This window comes from Ambystoma mexicanum, chromosome 2p (assembly GCF_040938575.1).
Source record: "Ambystoma mexicanum isolate Mex_15411 chromosome 2p, UKY_AmexF1_1, whole genome shotgun sequence".
NCBI lineage: Eukaryota > Metazoa > Chordata > Amphibia > Caudata > Ambystomatidae > Ambystoma > Ambystoma mexicanum.
The window spans coordinates 1,110,833,792-1,110,857,656 of NC_090923.1; the positions used below are offsets into that span (position 1 = coordinate 1,110,833,792).

General features: G+C 47.0%; 1 protein-coding gene across 18 annotated transcripts in view; it reads right to left on the minus strand.

Annotated features, from left to right (window-relative positions):
- Nucleotides 1–23,865, minus strand: part of MARK2 (microtubule affinity regulating kinase 2) — a 1,484,563-nt gene that overhangs the window by 705,921 nt on the left and 754,777 nt on the right. For 11 of the 18 annotated variants that reach the window (XM_069645125.1, XM_069645124.1, XM_069645120.1 and 8 more), the window contains 4 exons: nucleotides 12,904–12,960; nucleotides 3,877–4,113; nucleotides 2,700–2,819; nucleotides 2,482–2,584 (listed from right to left, as the gene is read on the minus strand). In XM_069645125.1, coding sequence (XP_069501226.1) covers nucleotides 2,482–2,584; nucleotides 2,700–2,819; nucleotides 3,877–4,113; nucleotides 12,904–12,960 — 517 coding nt within the window. The remainder of the gene's footprint in view (nucleotides 1–2,481; nucleotides 2,585–2,699; nucleotides 2,820–3,876; nucleotides 4,114–12,903; nucleotides 12,961–23,865) is intronic. The other 7 variants (XM_069645121.1, XM_069645123.1, XM_069645133.1 and 4 more) reach the window with 1 other exon arrangement.

Sequence of the window (23,865 nt, forward strand, 5' to 3'; positions counted from 1 at the left end):
CTATAAGCGCAAGACTACTGATCTTGAAAGGTTTTGCATAGATTCTTTCCGGAGTAGGATATCCTGTTTTGTTGTAGAAAGAGTCATTTACCTTCTAGCATCCAGCCAAGTTAATAAACCTTAAATGGGCTCGTGTTTTCTCAATCTTATGCCACCCTAACATGTCATCATCAACAGGCCAGAACTTTGCATTTCATTAGCCATAGCTGGGAAGCTTCTAAAACGGTCTTAGCCTTTTTCAACCCTTTAAGGCGAAGAACTACTCCAATTTACCTTTCCAAAAATACAGCTGCTAAAATCCACGTCTCTGCTGGGGGTGGGAAGAAAAGCAGGCTAGGGGCACAGGAGTGTGGGAAGGAATTAATTGAGGCTACAAAGTCGAAAAATTCCAACACTGAAGATCTTGTGAAGTGACCTTATGGATGAGACAAGGTCCGCTTAACCTTCATCTGCATCACCTATATCCAGACCTACGACAGAAGCTACATGTGGTGATGGTGATGATGGAGCAGCAGCCGCCAGGAAAGTTTGCATCACCTCTCGTACTACCATATTTCTTTAAAGTAATTCCTCAGTTGGCAATGTAGAAGGTGTGAAACTGTTCTTGCAAAGATTTCTTTAGTCCCCTGTGGGTGATCCAAGCCCATGTTATGGGGTAGGGTTTGAACAAGTGGCCAGAAATGACAATCTTTAAATCATAGTAGTGTCGGGAAACCTAAACCGTGATGAATGTCACTGCCAGGATAGGTAAGTATTTTAAACTAGGAGACCATCAGTCTACTCTTGGAGCCAGTACAGACACTGGAGGAATAAGAAACTCCACTTCTCTATGCTGTGTAACTGGGGCTCCATCACAACATGGGCTTTTCTGCTGGGTACATCTCACATTTCCCTGAATCCAGAACCATGAAAAAGCCAGAATGCATTTGGTATTGCAAGATGTGAGGATTTGGCACCCAACTCAGATTTTCTATGCAACCTGACCTGCTAATGCAGCCCACAGTGGAGCCCCTTCGCCACTATGAAGGGTAAGAGGGGGGGCATTACAACCATGGGGGACCTGTCTCTTCAGACATGGAATCAAATGACTCTGGTACAGGCCTACATGAGCCCTCGGAAAGGGGTACCGCGTACCAGCAATCACTAGTATGCAGAAAGAGCCGTGCACTAGTGCTGGTCTAGCTTTCCGTGGAGGCTGGTGTCGGGCCCTGAGAGCACTTGGGACAAGCACCTTTGTTTTATCACCTTACACCACTGGAGGGGATCAGAGGATGCTCTTTTGACCGAGCTCCATGCAGGGAACTGGTTACTTGGTCAACGTGCATCAGAAAATAACCCTTTCTAACCTGCTTGCCTACAAAGTCCTTCGGTTGTGTCGAGGAATTCTGTGGACCCCCGCCCTACACACCCACGTAGCCTTCTCGAGAGAGAGACCTGATGGAAAAAGCTCTGCAGAAAAACACAGATGGCACAGGCGTAGTTCCCCACCTAGGCACAAACCGTGTGGGTAAGTTGTTGAATAAGATCTTCCACACTACTTCGATAGCCTGAATACACAAAGCAAAAGACTAGAATGTGGGTGTGGCCCTTACTCATGCATGCACCCTTTAAAAAATAAAAAATGCGCCAAATGCTCTGGTCATAGACCCTTTCTGGTGGTAAAATACCAAAAGTATGGCAGAAAGGGACAGGAAATGGAAGTCCTAGTAGTTATTTTCTAAAATGGCCTAACCTTTGGACATCGAGTAGTTTTAAAGACCTGACCTTTTCATATTTACACTGTCCAAAATCGGCTCTTTGCAAAGTAATAAACATCAAAAAACCGGTGGTGGAGGCGTGGTGTGATCATGCACCCAATTGTGTGCAGCTGATATCCAATTATTGCTTAGAACCTGCAGTTAGGTTGCAAACACCTCAGAATGGGGCTAGAATTCTTTTTGCCATTTATAAATATGAACATCTCTATGCCCATAGGTAGATCTTTACTGGCTATCCAGGAACATCCAGACCAGGGGGCTAGGGTTGTGCGTGGGACTGAAAAATGGGCTATGGTCCAACATAAGTGTGTGTCTCGTTTGATTTTATTTTCCAATCCAGTCGAAATCTGCTGTGAATTCAAAAGTAAAACTTGCATAGAAGTCCCTTAGGAAAATCTCTAAATTGCCTAAATGGGACTTTTAGGATTCTCTGCCCAAATAACAAAGACACCCGCTAAAAGAACAAGAATCTCAACAAAAAAAAAAATATTTAACATAAGATGAAATACTGTTAAAAATGACTTTATCCTTTATGTTTCAGGAGAGGCGGTCATAAGAGTTTGTAGATAATGTTGGTGCGTTTTGTTTGTTAGTATTGGTGCGAGCCAAGATATGTTTGCCTTGAATTACTGATGCTGTGTTATGGTCCGGCACTTTGAAACTACTGTGTGCCATTGTTAGCACTTGATAAATAACATGCATAACCGCGCTCTGAAGCCCTCACCTGTTCTCCGGGGGTCCTTGTAATCTGGGACTGGCTCTACATATGGTTTCAGCTCATCGTCTTCGTGACCTACATTCATCCAGCGGTCTCGCATAATTTGCTGCTTGGGGAGGAAACGAAAATACGTCAGCATACCCAGAAATGTTAAATACAAACTCCCTCTGAATAAAATACCACGAGTCATGCTTTCTAGTGATCACCGTACAAATGATACTCGCCTCTAAAGTGCCTCTTTTGCTTGGATTCAGGATAAGGAATTTTTTCAATAGATTTTCGCAGTCCGTTGACATGTAAAACGGTATTCGATACTTGCCCCTTAACACCCGCTCTCGCAGCTCCTACATATAAAAAAAAAAGGTGAGAGGGGTAAAGGATTTTAATCATTGACAAAGTTGTCCTACTTTTGAAAATCACTCCCATCTATTCCCAACGACAGGGCAGTTAGTAGGACATCACTCAGCAGTTTAAGAACAGGTAACGCTCCATACCCATGGTCCTACTTCAGCACTTTTGTAAGCAGCAGTCTCATCTCAATTCAGTAGGTGTCGCTGTTGGATCCATTCTCCATAGGCTGCACAGGCAGCAGCAAATTTGGCAGCAGGCCGCTTAAAGACCACCATATTGTTGTTAAGAAGGATCAATAGTATATGGAAGGCCCTTTGATGAAAATCGTTCCTATCTCCCACTCCTAGCCTCATTGACTGAAACTTCAACCTCGAGTGCACTGGCTTCACAAGGAAACGAACTCCATTTCCATAAAAGGAACAAACCGTTAAAAGGCAGTTCTCCTTAGACCTGTGTGGCTCCACGTTTGTCTTGCTTCCAAGGCAAGCGCGTTGCCCGAGCTATCCTCCCGGCTACTAGATAAATTGTGTTAAGTAAAACACTGTAAAACACTTTATGACAATTTCCTTGGAAGGGTAGAGGGGGGGGGCATTTCTGAAACCAGTGAATAGAAGTTAACTTTTCAGGGTGTAAATTCACTTGATCCATTTTATTAAACCTACTTTAAACTTGCACAATGTTACATGTTCAATAACTAAACACATCTTAGTAAAATATAGGTTTTCTTAAACCAGTTTGGCCTATTGACCCTTATTTGTTTGTGGCCCCCACAGCCCCGACCCAGCCCTTGTTTCATCTGTGCCGTTTGCCCCGCACGCCCCCACCCAAATAATTTGTAGAGATGCCACTGCGTTATTGGTGGCACTTAAGCACCACCTAATAGCCAAAATTAAAAAGGCTTGGCTGTGCATCACTTAACTCCTGCATTGCAGTAGTGCTCTTCTTGCTCCCAGGGGCACTCTTTCTCAACAGCTGTTTGCTTCGATGCCCACTGAGCCAAACATGTATTTTTAAACGACCTGTACACGCTTCGAAGATGCTGCACTGTACCTTAAGGTTTTGCCCGTCAAAAGGCAGTGAACCGCTGACCAGTGTATAAAGGATAACTCCAAGGCTCCACACATCCACCTCTGGCCCGTCGTATTTTTTTCCCTGGAAGAGCTCTGGCGCAGCATAAGGGGGGCTGCCGCAGAACGTATCCAGTTTGTTTCCAAACGTGAACTCATTACTGAAGCCAAAGTCAGCAATTTTAATGTTCATATCTGCATCTAGAAGCAAGTTTTCTGCCTGAGAAAGAGAAATAAGGGATCATTTTTAAATTGCTATACAAAATACAAGCAACAAATACACACAAACTATTGAGTCGAAACACACAGGTGGGCCTCAAGAATGCAACCCATTGGGCTAAATAGGCTTTAGCGTCTCCACTATGTTCCATTGTAAACTGAAGCTCGCCCATTTACAGAGAGGTCATTAACAGGGCGCACCACATGATAAACAATATCTCGGTCTACACAGTACGCATGTTAACAAAGCCCTGGCACCTACAGCCAACACTTTTCACCATCTTTAGCAGCGTTTTCTTATGCATGAATGTTTAGGCAATTGAAACTGTAGGTGGGATTTTTCCAATTCAAACACCCCCCCACCACTCCTAATAAATAAATGCTGACCAGACGTACGGAAGCGGAATGTCAGCACGTGTATGGCAGAAGAGAGCCTGGGGTGTAAAAGGGGGCAGGAGACGACTCCTCTTCCTGAATGAAACACGTGGGAATGCTGTGAAGGAGTTTTATGGAAGACCTCACAATGCAACGAGATGTGCCTAGAGAAGCTAGATGACATAACACTAGGGCAAGGATGCCAAGGATGCCCCAAAGCAACAAAACAAGCCAAACAATAAAGCTACTTTTTAAAGCTCCGTTTATATTCTTGTTGTCCATTAGTATGATGTGCAAAACACATTGCATTCTTGTATATGTAGTCTTCCATAAATGATGGGGGTAAAAAAAATTATAAGACCATATTATTGTAGCTCCTTAAAGCCAACATTTAAATATTTGTACTTAGAGAGCTCGGAAGATATGTGATTAAGTGCTTGCATAGTAAAGTGGGTTACATACCAGCTTTACTGCTTAACCAAAGTTGGTGATCCTATGCAAATACATTCTCACTGTGCCTCAATTGCAAGAATGTGAGTAGGGATTACATTCACAATATGCGACAAAAGTCTCAGTTGAAGTGGAGCAGAAAAAACGGAATTAGGGACAAAATAGTGTCTTCCCTTTTGCCCTGTACCGTGGCCCAGATGCCCTCACCTACAATTGTATTATTGTAGCACTGGCTGTTCCCTCAGTCCCAAATAACTTGATTTAACAGGGTGGTATATATAATTCTAACCAGACAGTGAACCAGAGATTCTAGTGCATCAGACTAAGTGTAGCAGAACCAAAATTAATTTCCTCTCCTGTTGCTGCCAGAGAAATTAGGTGCTTAGGATGGCCAGGGCTCAGTCACCCAGGAGAAAGTAAACTGTTTGGTATGCCCTTTTATGGATTCTGGTATAGCGCAGCTTCTGACATTTTCACAGTGCTTCAGTATTTTCAAGAGGCGCGATAGGAGCACATGTAGCATGGAAAGGTGACAATGCTGTCCATAGATCTGAAAAAAGAGGGACTTCAGTCATAGGTATGAATTACGTGAGTCATCTGGAAGAGTAGTTATTGTGTGCTCCCGGTTTCCAATATAAATTGTGTTGTCATCCCTGGTGGGTTAGTGTGGCGTTTAGGGAAATTTACAGTAGGCAAATGGGACTTCAAGTGGTGTATGCCCTATTGGGCTAAACGGCAGTGTTTCTTTGCTGGAGTTGTGTCTCGAGATGTGTGGTTAAAGTGGGACTGATTCTAGGTGGCAGTAACTATAACTTGGATAGTTGACCACCTAACAATTGGGGACACTTTTACCTAAGGAATAGGCCCCTCGCAGGGTGTGTGGGGGGGGCATTACCACTTGAGGTAACGCCCCAGGGCCCATAATAACAGCTCTGAGCGTAACAAGGGGGCCCCAGGCCATTACTTGAAGTGGTAAAGCGCCTCCCCACCCCCGGCAAGGGGCATATTGCTATTAGTACCCTGGAGTTTCAGAACAGAAAAAAACAAGTAAAAAAATTGGCTGCCTGGGAAGTGAAAACTAAGTCAGTTTTCCCTTTCCATGGCGGCCATTAAAAATGAATGTGGAAAAGTAAACAAACAAAATGGCCATCATGGAAAGGGAGAAGGGACTACGTGTAGTCTATTCTTCCTTTCCATGATGGCCCGTCTCGGATCGGGAGCGAACGCGCTGGGGACAGAAGTGTTCCCAGCGTATCTGCTCTCGAAATAGACAAAAAAGAAGGTAAGTGGGGATGGGAGGGAGGGGATTCTTTGGATTGGGAGGTGAGGAGGAAGGGAACACCAACACCTACCTCGATCCCCATTGGGGGAAGATGACAGCCTCCTCATTGGCCGAGTGGCTGCCACAACCCCACCCCACCCCCGACGGGGGCAGAAAGTAAGGAACATTGTGGGGCAGAGTGATTCCCAGTCGGGTAACGCCCAGCAATCGCATGTTACAATCTCATTGTGCCCCGTCGGGTACTAATTTGTAAACATAACAGTTGGTCACTTTTGCTTATATCTATGTTGGAATGCTACCTGTAAGGGAGTACTAGCTTGAGCTTTAATGCCAAATGATGCTGGTAATTCGGTCTCAAAGTGAGGTCTGCTAATCAGACCTCCCTTTCATAATTCTCATTTGCCAAAGTGCAAACAGGTAACTGTTTAGCTGGTCTGGCACCACGCTGCATCTGCCCTATAATTTGGTAAAATGGCAGTTATAGTAACATGTGCAGTTCCAACAGATAGGGCAGCTGTGATCCAAATGATGTAATTATATGCACCTAGTGGAAGATTAATACATATGGGTCAGGCCTAGTTTTGACAGTGGTCTCTGGGAATCTACAATTAAACTGCCAGAATCCTTTGATGTCATTTTATTATTTGTTTCTTTTCCAGTGACTCCTCCCGTCAGGGCCTTCCAAGTACTCACTGTCTGGGATGGAGTTTCACCCAAAACAGAGAATTTGGGCTCAGCACTAGCAAGTCTTTCTCTCTGGGAAAGCCTTGAAAACTTCCAGTCCAGGAAAACAGGATCTGCCTCATGGGGAGAAGAGAGCATGTGCTTCAAAGGACAGGCTCTGACAGCAAGAGGGAAGTCACAATAGGGTGGCAATTACTAGAAAGGTATGCAGTGCAGACAGGAGAGAGTCACAGTAGCCAGAAGAGGGATTCCACTTCAGGGAAGGGGCCCCACCATCCCAGATTCTCCCAGGGCTCCCACACTTCCTGAGCCTAGTCCTTACTGCGTGCAAACAAAGCACTCGTACTGAGATGATCAGAAAAAGACACTGACCACAGCAGCCATGAATGGATCCCTACAGGAGGCTTAAAATAGACCAACCCACTGGAATGTCAGTCGCCTCCAATTTGCAGGATCCTTGGTTCGTGTTCAGTTAGCAAATAAACTTTGTCCCCATTGCAGTTCACCCCAAATGTTGCTCTGGGATGGTTGTGGGTAGGGTGTTCCTCCCTTCTTTGAGCCTTTAACTTCACCAAGTATCTACACCAAGGATCCTGCAAGCTGGAGTAAACAGCCCTTGCAGGTGCTCTGAAAGCATTCCTGGCTGGGAAGGGCAGAACCATGACTATCCCTGAAGAGCCTGGACTGGGTCCACCAAGCAAAGGAACAAAGGACCAGCCTTGTGCTCAGACTACGATCTGCACTCGGAGCAGACTCAACCATGTTCAGAGTCATTGATATTGAGATTGTATTTCTAGCGCGATCATACACAAGTGTTTCAGAGCGCGATGAGGCAAGGGAGGGGAACAAGGGAGAACAAAACAACGATCTTACTAGGCCCAGTGACACCGAGAACGCGCAAGTGCATGGGAGAGGGAAAGGGGAAAGTGCATGGGGGGGGGGGGGGGTGGAAAGTGCTGAGCAGAGGAATACATATGATAAAGAAATAATAAAAAGCAACAGAGTGGTAGTGCAGCCAGCAAGTGCTAGGTTTAAGGCAACAGACGGGCTGTTTCTGAAAGTGCAGAAAAAGAGGGTCAGGGGGCTGTATGGTTACAGATCAAGACCCCAGTGCAAGGGATTGCCAGGAGGCAGTGCAAATGGGTGGCAGGGTGAGCAGGTATCTGGGCCAGAAAGTCAGAGGGTGAACCAGGTGCACGGTGCCGAGACACAGCAGATCAGCAGGGGAGAGCAGGAGCGAAGGCAGAAGCAAAGAGGAAGGTCTTGAGGTGCTTCCGGAACCAGAGGTGGTTCTTCTCAAGTTTGAGTGGCAGGGAGGCTCTTCCAGAAGGAGGCCCCAGCCCAAGAGATCGACCCCCAAGCTCGTTTCTTTTTTTTTTTTTTTTAAAAACGACTGACCCTGAGTGAGTTTGAGATGGAGTAGCAAAGAGATCGGGAGGGAAGGTATTTACAGAGGGACAGCTGAAGGTATTTTGGACCCAGGCCACAGAAAGCCTTGTGGATAATCCAAAGGGTTTTAAATTTAATCCTTGCAGCCACTGGGAGCCAGTGGAGAAATTTCAGGGCTGGAGAGATACAATCACAGGGCTTGAGGACAAGGACAAGTCTCGCAATTCTGTTCTGGATCAGTTGCAAAGGGTGGAGAGTAGAAGCAGGTAGATTTAGAAAGAGGCTGTTACAAAAAGCCAACCGAGAGAGAACCAGGGCTCGAGAGACAGTGAGCTTCTACCTCCGAAGAGGTGCAGTAGGAAGTTTGATTTTCTAGAGACTTCAGAGATGTGGGCAGAGAAAGGCAGCGTGGAGTCGAAGATGACCCTGAGGTTCTTAGCCTTGCAGGTGGGGGGTAGGAGGAGGGCCAAGGGAGGCCAGCCAGAGAATGACAGGAAAGGAGGGTGAAGGTATGCCATTGAGGAGGATCTCCGTCTTGCTGGTATTCAGGCAGAGATTGTTGGCGGCCCACCAATCCTGAATGGCAGATAGGCAATCAGAGAGAGGAGAGGAGGCGGCCAAGGGAAGCCTGAAAATGAGTTGAGTGTCATCAGCATAGCACTGAAAATTGGAGCAGAAAATGGCAATGCGGTGGGCGAGAGTTGCCTGGTATTGGTTGAAAAGCCAGGGTGAGGTTAGACCCCTGGGGAACACTTCAGGTAGAAAGGGAGATGGATGAAAGGAAGGACCCAACTTGGACCTTGGCGGATCAGAGAGGAAAGAGGTCAGCCAGGCCAGAGCCTGATTGGCAATACCCAGGTTGTCACGGAGATGGTTGAGCAGGATGGCATGATTGACTGTGTCAAAGGCAGACGAGAGATCGAGTAGGATGAGGACAGAGAGGATGTTCGAGTCAAGGTTGGAGAGCAGATCTTCACGGTAGTTCAGGAGAGCAGTTTCCGTGCTTCTGGCAGCTCTAAAGCCAGACCGATGGTCATGGAGACAACCAACAGAATCAGAGTGAAGGTTAAGCTGCGAGATGGCCAGCTTTCAAGGCGTTTGCCCAAAAAAGGAGTGATGGTGATTGAGGAATAGTTAGCCAGGCAAGAAGGGTCAGCAGTGGGTTTCTTGAGAAGAGGGTGCACAAGAGTGGTTCAGAGGGGAGGGGAAGGTTCCTGAGGTGAAGGAGAGGTTGCAGAAATCAGCCAGGGCAGGAGCAAGGGTGTCAATGTGGTCCTTGATGGTTTTGGAAGAACATGGAGGAACCCGTTTTGACAAGACTTTCATAGATCAGACTTATCTAGAGACGTTGTCAGGGTAGAAGAGAGGAAAGGACGAGAAAGAGGGTGGGTGGGGGGGTAGATGTAGGAGGGCCAGAGTTCACAGAAGGAGAGGGGAAGGGGACAAGAGGGTGGACAGGATATCCTGGGTTTTAGAGATTAAGTGAGAGGCAAGGGCGGTGCAAAGGGCCTGGGAAGCGACAGGGAGGTAGAAACTGCAGCAGGGTTGGCCAGCTCCTTGCAGATTTTAAAGAGTTGGGCTGAGTTGTTAGATGCCGCAGAGACACGGGCTTGAATGTGGGCTCTCTTCTTAGTGTGGACAGAGTTGGTATTGCCTGTGGAGCAGACGACAGGCCGGTTTGTCAGAGGATGAACAAGAAGCCCTTCATTTCCTCTCAGCCACCCTGCACTTAAGTTTAAGTGTAGCTAGGTCAGAGTCATACCAAGAATTGTACTTGGCTTTGGGCTTCAAACGGATCCTCATGACAGGGGCAAAAGCATCAAGGTTATCGGAAATCGAGGAGTAGAGCATAGACAAGGTTGTGTCAGGTTGTCAGTCAGCCAGAGGTGGTGCGGAAGAGCAGGATAGAAGATGGTGGCGAAAGCCTCAACTGAGACACTCTTCATGGGCCGGATGTTCGAGAAGGTAGGTGGCAGTGTTGGGGTAGGCTGGGCCTGGGGGGGGGGGGGGGGGAAGAGCGGGAGAGATCAGAGGAGATGAGGGAGTGATCGCTCCAGGAGAGAGGAGTGGTAAGAGGGAGGGGGAGGTCATGAGATCAAGATAAAGTGTATGCCCTGCAGAGTGAGTCTGGCCAGAGGGGAGGATAGAAAGGGAGAGGTAATCACAGAGGTCACGGAAGAGTGCAGAGAAGGAACAAGGAGAGTCTAGATAGATATTAAGGTTACCAAGAAGGAGGAGTTGAGTGGTTGAGGCCGGGAGGGAGGAGGAGAAGTCCACCCACTCAGAGAAATTAGGTGATCTGACCAGGAAGCTGTTAGATAGTAGCCACAGTAAGAGTGGCTAGGAGAGAGAGAAAGCCTGCAGACAAGGCATTCTAAAAAGTAGTATGTTTGAGTGGGAAAGATCTGGGCTACACCCCGTCCCCTACCCCCACCAGAACAGGTGGATCTGGGTCATCTGTTATGTGCTCATGGGCATTCAACAGGGGGAAACGCAGTGTTAAGATGATTATCACTTCGCACATCCGCTGAATTTCAAGGGTTTTGTTGCGTTAAATATGATCACCCCAACTGTCCCTTAACTAAACCTGCTTTGCATAGGCTCACATCTAGTGGTTGGTGCAGAATATTGCAGGATTCAACTTGTTGGCTCAGTGGTAGCTGCAACCCTGTCGAGATGGACCGTGATTTGTAGAGTTATTTTTGTTTTAACCACTGTTCTGTCGATTGTATATTGGACATTCATTTAGGACAGAACTGCAATATGTGGCTCTCCACAGATGTTTTGGACTACAACTTCCATGATTCCTCACCAATGGGTATGCTGGCTAGGGCTGATCAGAGTTGTAATCCAAAACATCTGGGGAGTTTAAGATTGCAGACTCTTGCACCAGGAAGAGAAAAACCTGGATGTACAGTTCACTTTATTTTGGCAACCACGGTGCACAGAGGGAATACTGCAGGTCTGATCTTTCTTTTCAGGAGCCACAACTCTGCCATCATCAAATTAGCCTGAGCAGCAAAGAGCTCAGAAGCCAGCTGCAGAAAAGCAGCCTAATCAGAGAGCATGCAAAGAGGACAGGTGGGTGGAAATACAAGTATGACATTGCAGTCTCAGCTATAGGTACATGGCTCAGTATGCAATGTATTAAGCAATGCATATGGAGCCACATGCTGATATGACCCGAACGGGCATGGAAGTAGCTGGCTACAGTCCAGTCAGCGATCGCATTGTGCCAGTTTGAGATTGGTTCCTCACTGGGTGTGGCAGGTTGTGCAGTACTCCTGCACTGCACTGGTGTTCTGCCTTTTGGCATCAAACCTACTCTATGCATCTCCTCTAACAAGTTGGTGCCTCCCTTGCTTACCCTGGGCCTAGAGAACAGAAATTAAGTTAAGCATAAATGATCTTAATGAACTCCTAAATTCTACTTCATGACCCTCCCTCCCCCAATGCCACAGCGGTTAGCAGATATGAACATCAGAACACATGCTGTAGTTTCTGGTCTGGCAGGATGAACTTTCCAGTCAGCATCCACTCACATCAACTACATCCGTCTAATAGTTATGGCATGAAGTCAAATCAACAATAACAATTTATTGTACTTCATTGAACTGGACTCTATGTAGGGTTCGAAATTGGTGGAAGCCTGCTCCTGCTTTTACCCTAGGAGAGCCTGGTTAGCGTAAAACCAACAATTACCAGGAGCTACTTTTGGCTCCTCTGTCCTACTGGTGTATTACAACCATGCATATGTGACATTAACATTTAAAATGTTACAGAATGTAAATAAAGACAAATTAGGACACATTTAAATATAACAGATCATACAGACAAATAGTTAAAGTGTGCATCTCAAGGGGAAGTTCGATTTGCAGTCTGCTGTGCACTCGCTCCTGGTTCCCCAGCTGTAGTTCCCGGCTAATGGATGATGCAGATACCCAAGAGCTGGTTTTAGCTCCTGCTCATCGAATCTGAATGTCAAACCGTGCTATATACATTACAAATAGCACTGCAAAGAATAGACCTGAGACAATATACTACTGAGATAGCTCACTAAGTAGATGAGCACTGAGCCTGCGAAGGTTGGTATTTAGGCATAACAGATCCGTCATAACAAAACACGCACTAGGCTAAGGGTTTGTAAACCTAGCTTCAGCTTGCAAATGCAACATTTCATGGCCACCACCACCATAACCTACCATGCAGATTTCAGATAGTTTGGTTCTGAATGGTCCAAGCTTTATTTAAATAATTTTCTGAGTAAGTATATTTTTCATCAGTGTGAAAATCTCACCAGAGTATCTCAAATGTAATGTGAGAAAAATACAAATGGCTCTTTATTATGTCTTCTTGGGTGTCCCCATGTCAAAGAGGTCTACGTAAAATGTTCCCCCCTATTAATATCCAAAGTTTTAAGCAATTACACATTTACCCAGGCTTGCTCCCCATCTCAGGAAAGGGAAAGGAATCTCAAAAATGTTCAACGAAGGCCTAACGAGAGAAACACTCACAAGTAACCTAACTTAAAAGGTAAATGATCAGTGTACATTTATAGAAATCAAGTGTGTGCAATCTGCATACACACACCCTATCTGAAATCAAGCTCACCTTTAAATCCCTATGTACAATAAGCTTTTGATGACAGTACTGCACAGCAGACACTATCTGAAAGAGAACAGAAAAGTGTTAAGACATTTATCTTTGACAAGCGAGGTGTGCATGCTTACAGGAATTACAGGGCTGCTGATCATGTAAATTAAGACAAATAAAAAGTATCTTAAATGACTGACCTAGTTAGTAACCGACTGCTTTACAGTAAACAGTGCTGATGTCAATAGCCAGACAGTATGTTGGAGTTTCACACATTATCGTGGCAGAGCAATTTAGAGAATAGTGGTTTGGTTATGAAGACGGCATACTAGACGAGCTGAGCCACAAATAGGGAAAGAAAATATGACTTACCTGTAAGAAAAGTTCTTCCGTGTGGGCAGCCAATACATTGTGTTTGGTTGAATAATCCCACACTGGAGGTAGAAGCTCGCAGCACACAGTATGTGGAAGTACATGCATGTCAATGGGCTTAGCAGAATATCCAACATAACAGGCTCAAAAAATAAGATTTCAGCTTCCTTTCTAGAGAGGAAGGAAGGCGGCACCATAATGAAAATGGAAAACATGTAGAGCCATATGCCGATTTCTCATTGATACATCTTTGAGCAGTTCCTGGCCATATTCACATCCTCACAAAGACACGGTTCTTGACAGATACCAGTAATCTAACAGAACATGAAATGCCGAATGCAAAGGGAACATTTAGCACCCCAAATCGATTCCGTTTTACATGCACCACTGTCCCCAGTCTTCAGATGTCTAAGAGGAATCCCTTGCACACTCTCTGCACTCTAGATTTTTTTTCTGCCACTGTGGGTGTAACCACTGAATGGCAGTCCCTGTCAGAATATCATTGCCTCTGCATGCGATGCCATAAGTATCTTTAACCCATTCAACATCATACAAGCAGACCATAGTAATACACCACTTTGGTGCTCTCTGGAATGCTCTGCAAGGTTCCATTTTTGGGCGGATAGCAGAGCCAAAGATGCGGCAAATATTTCTCAAATCCTCAGCGCAGGATTGTACGAGACATCCCATAAGTAATGCTCTCACCTAAACGTATTCACTGATGGAGTCCCTTTTCTGGATTCCTAAAACGCCTACAGGCAAGGCAATTCACTTGGACATTTAGTTATTGCTCTTTTGCTGAACTACTGGGTGAGTTCTTCACCTTCGCAACTGCAGTTAAAAAAGTAGCAACAAACCACTAATTGTAAAATGCAATTCATAGGAGATAAACTGAAGCCTCACAACAAATCAAACCTCTCCTTTTTACAAGACATTAAAATAACCATTCTTTCCTTCAAGAGTGACATAATGGTCCTCCCAATAGGCATACGAATAATCAGATTTTTATTTTATTGTTAATTTACAACACGCTTAATACCAGCGAGTGGTTTCAAAGCGTGGGATCGGGATTCAAACCTGTGTTGCGCCATGTTATCTTGCTTCCAAGACAAACGCGTTTACCCTGAGCTATCCTTCCTCTCCAGATAAGCAATACTGACTTCCACTATGTGATCTATTTTCCCATAATGCAGGGCACTACACCACAAAGCATGGTGGTACATCACTCAATTGCAAAGTCTGAGCCAAAGCCATTTCTTAGGCATTCTACAAATGTGTAGTCAGAGTATGAATGTAATTAAAAGGACGGTTTCCGTCTTGGAGCCGGAAATGCTACGTGGTGTGGTCTAGCGATTGCCAAACCTCAAAGGAAATCATGGAAGTGGCTTGGCAACTATGGCTGCTGATAAAGTAATGGATGTTGGTGAAATGATGGCAAAAGGAATGAAGGCTGCCATGGATAGGCTTGGAGCAGACACAGCATCCCTAGCTCTATTTTGGACCAGGGTAGCAGTTTTGCAGCTTGGTACGAGAGTATGTGTTATTACTTATCCAGTGATAATCATTCTGTGGCTTGCATCTGTTTAGAATCACATACTTTGCATACTCTGCCATCTAATGGTTGGTTTGGGGTATTACATATGTTTTCGAATTCGAAGAGGGAGTCGCAGGATTGTTATGGTCACACTATCCCTACCCTAAGAGTACAAGGACCCATGTTCATTCACGCACCAACATCCTCATGCTTTGCATAGATTAGCAAGCAGTATCTGTTGAAGGTGGTGGGCGACCAGCGGGTAGAGTAGAGAAAAGATGCTCATATACTGCCTGCCCTACCTGAGAATCAGCAATGCCTGTGTGTCGACACACTAGTGCTGTGTGAGGGTATGAACTGAGCTCGAAGTTGCAGCCTTGCATATGTCTTCCAATGGTACATTGCCAATAAAGGCTAATGTTGCTCCAGTGCTGCGTGTAGGGATCCACTTGGAGTAAATGGAAAGGTTTCATGTGCCAGTGAATAACAGGGTTCAAAGCACTTGACCATACATCTAGCAATTGTGGACTTGATTACAGGGTCCCACTCCCAGCCCACTGCGAAAGAGACAAAGAATGGACTTGTTTTCCTCAAAGATTTGGTTTTATTAATGTAAACATTACTTTATGCATTGCCTCAAAAGTAGCCACCATAAACCCTCGCAGAACTGAAGTACCACCAACAGGGAGGTGGATGCGCAACTTCAGGGCGGATTTGTTTTACTCCCTCCACAAAACCCTTTACTACAGGACCTTTCCACCGTGATACGATCTTCTGTTGAGCTGTAGTGCAGGCAGCCAGCGCTGCTAGATGCAACTTAATGGAGTTAAAAACCAACCCAGAGTCTAATAGTATCTACTGGTGTGCATCAGATGAAGGTATTTCCACTTGTGGGCCTGGAAAGCTGTGCTCTATCTGAAGTTTTACGGCTGGTTGAACTTCCATCCGAGAGGTGGGGATACAATGTTGGTCTTACCCACGTTTGCGCAATCAATATTAGGGTTTGCCGTTAGAGTAGTATTTGGCCCTCTCTCTAGATACCTGGATGTAAAGTTGTGGCATTTGGCACTCTTGGCTGTTGCCAACTGATCGACTGTTGGCTGACGGCACATTGAAGGTTTTATTTTAGTGTGTGTACTGAAGCACTCCGCTTAGATCATCTGCCAGGTAATGTAATCTCCTGGAACATGCTGTGAGGCAAGTACATTCTCTTTTTGACACACCAGTACCATATGTCTTGTGCTAGGAGCATCTGTTTTGCAGAGGGTGCTGCCTTGCTTGTTTGTGTAGAACATTGCTGTGGTGTTGTCTGTTTTGACTAATACCTGTTGTATAGTCTTGTTTTGACAAAATTAAAGTCCCATCTTAAATACATTTGTGTGTTCCCGTGCCTCATTTTGTGACCAAGCTCCTTGTACAGTGACCTCTTGACAGTGTGCACCCCAGCCTGGTAACAAGGACTCAGTTACTGTGGCTTGTACTGGTGGGTGTCTGAATGGTTTTCCCTTTAAAAGATTTGTTTCTGTCCACCAATGCAGAACAATTACTACCTCCTTTGACAATACCACTATATCATCCCATTCGCCAGACACCACCTGTGACTATTTTTGAGAGAGACACTGTGGAAAAGTTGGCATGTTTAGGCATGCATCAGGTACTTTGTAGCTATATGATGACATCATGCCTCGGAGTGTCCTTACCTTTCTCACTGTTACCTGGGATTTGACCTCAAAACAGGGGATTGATTGTATTCTTTCTTGAGACTCGTATGTTACAACCCATTTGGTGTACAGATGAGCACTAATGATTTATTTTGCATAGATAAAAAGCTTGAAATTGCATATATGATCGAAAAATCCAGTGTGTATGGGATATCTACTGTTCTCCAAGTGTTGTACAAATCTCTAGTGTCTCTCCAGTTATGAGCCAATCATTCAGAAAGGAATAGACTGGAATGTTCTGACGGTAAAGTTGGGTCGCCAATACAGCAAGTACTTTGGTGAACCGACGGGGTGCCAATGGTATACCAAAAGGTAGCATGCGTACTCTGAAAGGTTACTGCCAGTCTCTTTGCTGTTCCATGAACCCAAATTTCCTCAGGTCTAACTGTAGTGCTTCCTTTAAACATTGATACCAGGATACCAGAAGACTACCCTTCACACATGTAGGTGGTGCCCACCTTATATTGTTCTTTAATTCCAAAAAGGTAGTACCATATATTGGAAGTGTAATTTTCCTATCTTGAACCAAACCTTCTGACACAGGACCTTTGAAATATGAAAGTATTCATCGTTCATGTCCAGTGTAGTCCTGTATATTGCTCTTTTGAGGAGAGGGATGAATTCTTGTCTGATCATCACGAACTTTTGAGGCTTCACATACTTTTTTGTTGGTCCCACATTCAGGACTGGCTATTTGTCTTTGTTGGGGCATCGGGGGGGGAGGAAGTTCTGTGTGGGGAGGGCAAGGGGTTTGGGGGGCCAGGGGGATTGATTAGAAAGTAAAGTGAATAAATGCAGCTGGTTTTTGGTAACTTGACCAATGGCGTTCTTTAGGAGGAGAGCTCCCATTTCTTCAACAATTCCTGGTTGTCTGACAGCATTTTTCTCTAATGCAGCGGTAGATTACACAGTTTTGTAGTAACTATACAGTAACCCTGGGCTACTTTGTCGAACACCCATTGATCAGATGTTATTTCCCTTTCAGGCGTGGGTGAATGCAGTTATACGTCGTTCTCATGGAGAGGCATTGTAGGGGACCGTCATCTTAGAGTCCTTGTGAGGTTTCTCTTCCTCTTGCTTTTCCCCATGCGAGACTGGTGCAGAATAGGAGTATTGCTGTGGCTGTGACCCTGAGAACCAAGTTTACCCTGATGTCTGTGTGCTGGGTTGACACCCGTGTATATGGCAAGGCACACAATTAGACCCAGTTTGTAGGGGAACCCCTTGATTTGAATTGCCTGCCCGATTTGTATCCCAATGTTTTGAGGGTATCATGGTCCTTCTTTGCCCTCACTAGTGCTTCATCTTCTGCTTTCCCTTTCCCAAAGTTATGACTGTTCAAGTGGTTCAAGTAGCGTCGCTGCAGTCTCGGCCTTTAAACATGCACCTCTTAGCAAAGTATGTTGCTTGAGGACAGTAGCTCCCGCCACCTGCCCAGCTGCTTCACTGGTGTGTAGTGCATTTTTAATGCTAGAATTAGCTGTCCTTTTCCGTTTTTAATTATTTTCCTGGAGTTCTGGTGGTATTGGTTTTCTCAATTCCTCCATGCCGTCCCATTGGGACCTGTTGTATCGAGACATGAAAGTTGTAGCATTTGCTATTCTCACACTATATGGTGAAGGAGTTGCAGATTTCGTACTGAAAGCATAGATGTGCCCGCTTTCCCTGTTGGGTGAATTTTCTGTAAGCGCCATTGGGTACATATACCCTTCTCCTAGCTGTAGTCACTACCAGCGAGTTAGGCGTGGTGTTGAATCCAGGCAATTTGTCTATTCTCTCCAAGAGGTAGCCACCCCCTTTTGGACTAGGGAGGTGAGCCTGCTACACAAAATCTTGCCTAAAGGACAGGACAAGCAGGATCTCAATGGGGTGACGCCCCCTCCCTCCCTCTTTAGGGGACAAGGAATACCTGGTGTGAAGTTTGTAACACCTCCCTTAACACCAGAGTCCCAATAGTTTGTTGAATCATGGGAGCTGAGCATAACTATAATGTGCAAGGGCCCTTTAAATGTGCTTGGCTGCTGACCCGTGCGAGATGCCAGAAACCTAGAACAAATGGTGTTGCATCTCTCACTTCTGAGAAGAACGTAAAAGGGAAACGACCCTTACATGTAGGAGACGAGCCAGCCACTGTGATGGGACCAGCCCAAGCAATGCTACTAACAGCCGAAGCCTATGCTGTAGTGCCAAGAACCCACTCTGGAGGCAGGACCATGTAGAATACATAGTTGGGCAGAGGGATCTTGCAGCCTTTGGAAAGCTGCAGAGTCCAGGAGGGGCAGGGAGCACCAAGGTCTCCGACAGAGACCGAACCGCCTCAGATGCAACACCAACATGCAGGAAATAAGACACCCAGACATAGAAACACTGCAAGGGAGCATACGACCCGAGAAGGGCAGTGCCGGAGCAGGCGCCTCCGCAGACGAACATTGCGGCAATGCAGGTACGCGGCAGAGGAGAGGGAAGAGGGTGGCAGACCTCTGAGGCACTTCAAGTAGGGATGACGACAAAACGAGACAGGCCAAAGAGCCAGAGAACCCACATTGGCTACTAGAAACCTGAGAGAAATGGAAACACCCGGGAGGAGTGAACCTGAAAGAAAGAACCCCACAAGGGGGTAAGAGCAACCAGAGAATCAGAAGGTCTGAAGCACCACAGAGCCCAATGCGGGCCGATAACTCAAGGCACTTCAAGGAGGGTGGAAAAGCACATCAAGTCTAAATTGCCAGTAGAGCCAAAAGGTCCTTGCTGGACCAATAAAGCTCACTGCTTCAAAAGAACTATAACACCATGGAGGTATGAGCCAGAGACTATGCTTACAATTTCAAGTGTTGCATTTAAAGAACAAACGTTATAAGTTGAGCAAGACTTTGGTGAGGGCATCAGGAGTCTCCTTTTATATAGTAGGGTGGAGAATTATGATAAGTCCAGATTGCCCACAGAACCAGAAGGTCAAAGCTGGACTGAGAACTCTGAACAAACCCAACACTCCCTTGAGGGGTGAGCAAAAGCCACCAGTTACAAAGTTGAAGAATTTGCAAACACACGAGTTATATTTACGGAATTAACTTTTTAAGTGGAGCAAGACTTCGGTGAGGGGATCAGGAGTCCCCTTTTTGTATAGAAAAGCAAGGAACCTGATCCTATCAAGGGGGAATGGGGACGCCACTCTCGCTGGGGAAGGAGGCCTACCATGATTGACAGAGCCAGTGATGCCCTTCACTGCCCCAGGTGCAGGGTGAGGGGGTTGGGAGGGCCCCAATATCTGTGTCCTCTACACTGTGCCTGGCTAAAATATTAACCAGGTTACTCACCGTAGTGACCACCTTACTCCTAGTCCATAGTCCCCTTTCCTCCATACTTATGCAACATTCCTCCGTCCTGTGGAACGGGACTGGAGTACTTTGTAAAAGCATCAAAAATGTTGCAAACAAGTTAGTCCTTCCTCTCTTTCTATGCGGTGTACAGCATGTGGCTGTAACCCCGCCCATTTTAGCTCTGCCCCACGCATCGCCCATCAGTCCTTTTCTATTGCCAGGTCAGAGACCTTTTAGCAACAACAGAGGAACCTTATTAGAGGGGACGGCGGGCGTATGGAGGAAAGGGGACTATGGACTAGGAGTAAGGTGGTCACTACGGTGAGTAACCTGGTTATACTCCTACGTCCCGTCCCCTTTCCTCCATACTTCTGGAATGTTCCCAACCACTCCTTACAGGAACTACGGGTGGATGGAAAATCCCCTATTTAAAAAGGTTCTTCAGCACTGCCTGGACAAACTGAGCATCACATCTGGAGCTCAAGTCTAGACAATGTTTACAAAAAGCCGATGGGGAGGCCCAAGTAGCTGCTTTTGCAATGGTCTCCCAGGGGACATTTTTGAAAGGCAACTGCGGCTGCCGTGCCCAGCAGCAGGTGTGCATGAATACCTTTAGGGGGCTGCAGTCCTTGGGCAATGTAAGACTCCGTAATACAGGCAGCGATCCATTTGGAGATCGTTGTCTTAGAGGCCGGTTTACCTTGTGGATTACCAAAGATCACCAACAGTTGAGAAGAACTCCTAAATTCAGATGTTCTGTCTAGATAGAACTTAAGAGCCCTTCTAAAATCCAAACAATGCAGAACCCTTTCCGCTTCTGAAGCAGGGTTCGGAAAGAAGACCGGCAGGGAGATTGACTGATTCAGATGGAAATCAGAGACCACCTTCGGCAGGAAAGAAGGATTTGTCCGTAGGACCACCTTATCCTGGTGGAAAAGCAAGAAGGGATCTCCACCGACAAAGCTTGGAGTTCACTCACACGCCTTGCTGAAGTAACGGCAACCAAAAAAGACACCTTCCACGAAAGGTGCTTGAGGTCCACCGTGGCCATTGGTTCGAAAGGTTTATGGCACAACGCCGTAAGGACCACATTCAGATCCTACGCCAGGTGCGGTTTGCAAACCAGGGGATAAAGGCGCGTCAAACCCGCAAAATGTCTCCCAATCACTGGATTAGACAGAGAGTAAGAGCATTGGTCCGTAGATAGGTAGGCAGATACCACCAAAAGATAAGTTCTGCATGACAGAACTTGAGTGCCCGACTCTGCTAGGTGGGATACGAAAGACAGCACTGTGTCAATCGTAGCTGCCCTTGGGTTCAGCTGTTTGTCTAAGCACCAATGACAGAACCTAAGCCATTTGCTTCTATACTGAGACCTTGTTGAGGGTTTCCTGGCTGCCTTAATAATGCGCATGTAATCCGCAGACAGGTTGAGATGTTCTAAAGATCTGAACTCAGGCACCATGCTGCCAAGCTGAATGATTGTGGGGAGGGGTGCCACAGCTGACGATCCCTCTGGTGAAGCAGCTCGGGACTCACCGTTAGCCTGATCGGCAGACACACCGACAGGTGTTGAAGTTCTGAGAACCAGAACCTGGCCGGCCACCACAGGGCTATGAGCAGAAGAGAACAGTTCACCATGTTCTTCAGCTTGCAAATCGTCCGATGAATCAGAGGCAGAGGCGGGAAAGCATGAGCCCTCATGTTGTGCCAAGGAATCTCGAGAGCATCCCCCAGAGAGGAGGCTCCCAGACCATTTCTGGAGGCATACTGAGGAAGTTTGTTTGCCGACGTTGAGAAAAGGTCCACTTCCGGAGTGCCCCAACGCAGGAAAATCCATGAGAGGATCTCTGCCTTCAGTTCCCACTCGTAGTCCGCCGACTGAGGGCGTCTGCCGTGAAGTTCAGCGGCCCGGGATGTGTACTGCTACCAGCCAGACACCATGAAGAATCGCCCACTCCCAAATCTGGATGGACAGGTCCACAAGAGGGGGAGACCTGGTGCCCCTTTGATTGTTGATGTAATACATTGACACCACGTTGTCCGGATACGGACCACCTTGTTGGCAATGACCGGTCTGAACGCCTTGAGCGCTAGGAAAATCGCCAGAAGCTCCAGATGATTTATGTGAAGGAACCTGTCCTGAGGCGACCAAAGGTCAGAGACCTGAAGATCCAACGTCGCACCCCACCCCAGAAGCGAGGTGTCCGTCGTGACCGTTACCATCGGGGCTGGGTCCTGAAAACCCGCACCCACCGACAGGTTGCGGAGAGACTTCCACCTCTCCAGGTCCGCTCTCATGGAAGCCGGAATCAATATCAACTTGGAGTCCGGATCCACAGCCTGATGCCAAGAACTCCAAGGAGCCATCCGAGTCTGCCTCATTTTGAGACGAGCGAGAGGTAGCGCCAAAACACACGAGGCCATGAGGCCCAGAAGCCTCTGGGACCACCAGGCCGACATGCTCTCCGACTGCGCAAACATCTGACACGTGGCCAACAAATCTGCCATTCTGTCCCCGGTCAGGTAAACTCTGCAGTCGATCGTGTTCCAGCGAAAACCCAGGAAAATCAGGTCCTGAGAGACCATCATGGAAGATTTCCACCAGTTCACCGACAGCCCGAGATGGAACAGGAGCTGGAGGAGAGACTGAAGATTGCACGCGGCTATCACCGAGCAAGGGCTGCATAAGAGCCAACCGTCCAAATATGGATACACATGGATATCCTGCAGACGAAGACAGGCCGCTATCACCGACGTCTTCGTAAAGACACGTGGCGACGAGCTGAGGCCAAAAGGAAGCACTCGGAACTGGAAGTGCTCCTCTCCCACAGAGAAACAGAGATATCGCCTGTGTGGATTCCAGATCAGTATATGCATGTACGCATCCTGAAGGTCCACCATGCTGAGCCAATAGCCCATCTGCAAAGAGGACCTTATCTGGCCGGGCATGCTCATCTTGAATTTCTCTTAGGGTAGGAAAAGATTGAAATGGGAAAGGTCTAGGATGGTGCGCAGGCCAGCCTGGTTGGTTTGGGCACCGTTAACAGTCGGGAGTAGAAGCCCTCCCCTCGCTCCCCTAGGGGAACGGGTTCCACTGCTCTGAGGTCCAGCAACTTCTGAACCTCGGCTTTGAGGGAGGGCGGCCCCGTCTGCTGGAAAGGAGGGTTGAAGGGTGGGGTAGGGGTAAGCGGAAGCCCGCCCGAGCGACTGACAAGACCCACCGGTCCTCGGTGATGGTCTGCCACGCCTCCCAATGAGACGCAATGCGTCCTCCCACCGGGGTCTTGTGCGAGCGCAGAGAACCCTCATTTGGCAGTTTTCTGAGGAGGAGGCTGAGGAGCGGGAGAAAAACAGAGTCCGTTGCTGCCTCCGGCGGAAATGACCCGAAGGGGTATCCACTATGCGGGATTTCCGATCTAGAAACCCCCTGAAACCAGAGGAAGGCCGGCTTTGCGACAACAGTCTCTGGGTCCTAAAAGGAGTTTTAACCAGGATGTACAAGGACGTGGCTGTCTGGGTGCTGTCCTTTCGTTTTGGTCAGCTCCACATCTGTTGAGGAATGAAAAAGCTCCTTACTGTCAAACGGCAGGTCCAACACTTTGTCCTGCACCTCCTTTGAGAATTTGGTGGCGTGCAACCAAGCCTGCCGAGAGGTATCAACTCCCAGCATAAGGCCCCGAGCTGAAATGTCAACGTGATGAGCCGCGGCCTCCTGCAGATCCTGGGCCAAGATCCTGGCATCCAACAATCCCGCCTGAAAGTCCTCCAGCTTCTCGACCGGAATGAACGCCTCAAACTCGGATAGCCCTTTCCACATCTTCATATTCGCCCCCGCTAACACCAGTTCTGCATTGGCCTGCCGGTGCTGCAGGGCAGCGTTAGCAAAAATCTTCCTCCCAACGGAGTCGAAGAGCTTGTCCTCTTTCCCCAGGTCCTGAGTAGCCGTCGTAGAAGAGGATGCTGCAGGCCTGGACTGTAAAGTGGCTGCAACCACCACCTTGAAGGAGGGGGACGGGCAAGCTGCTAGGGCCAC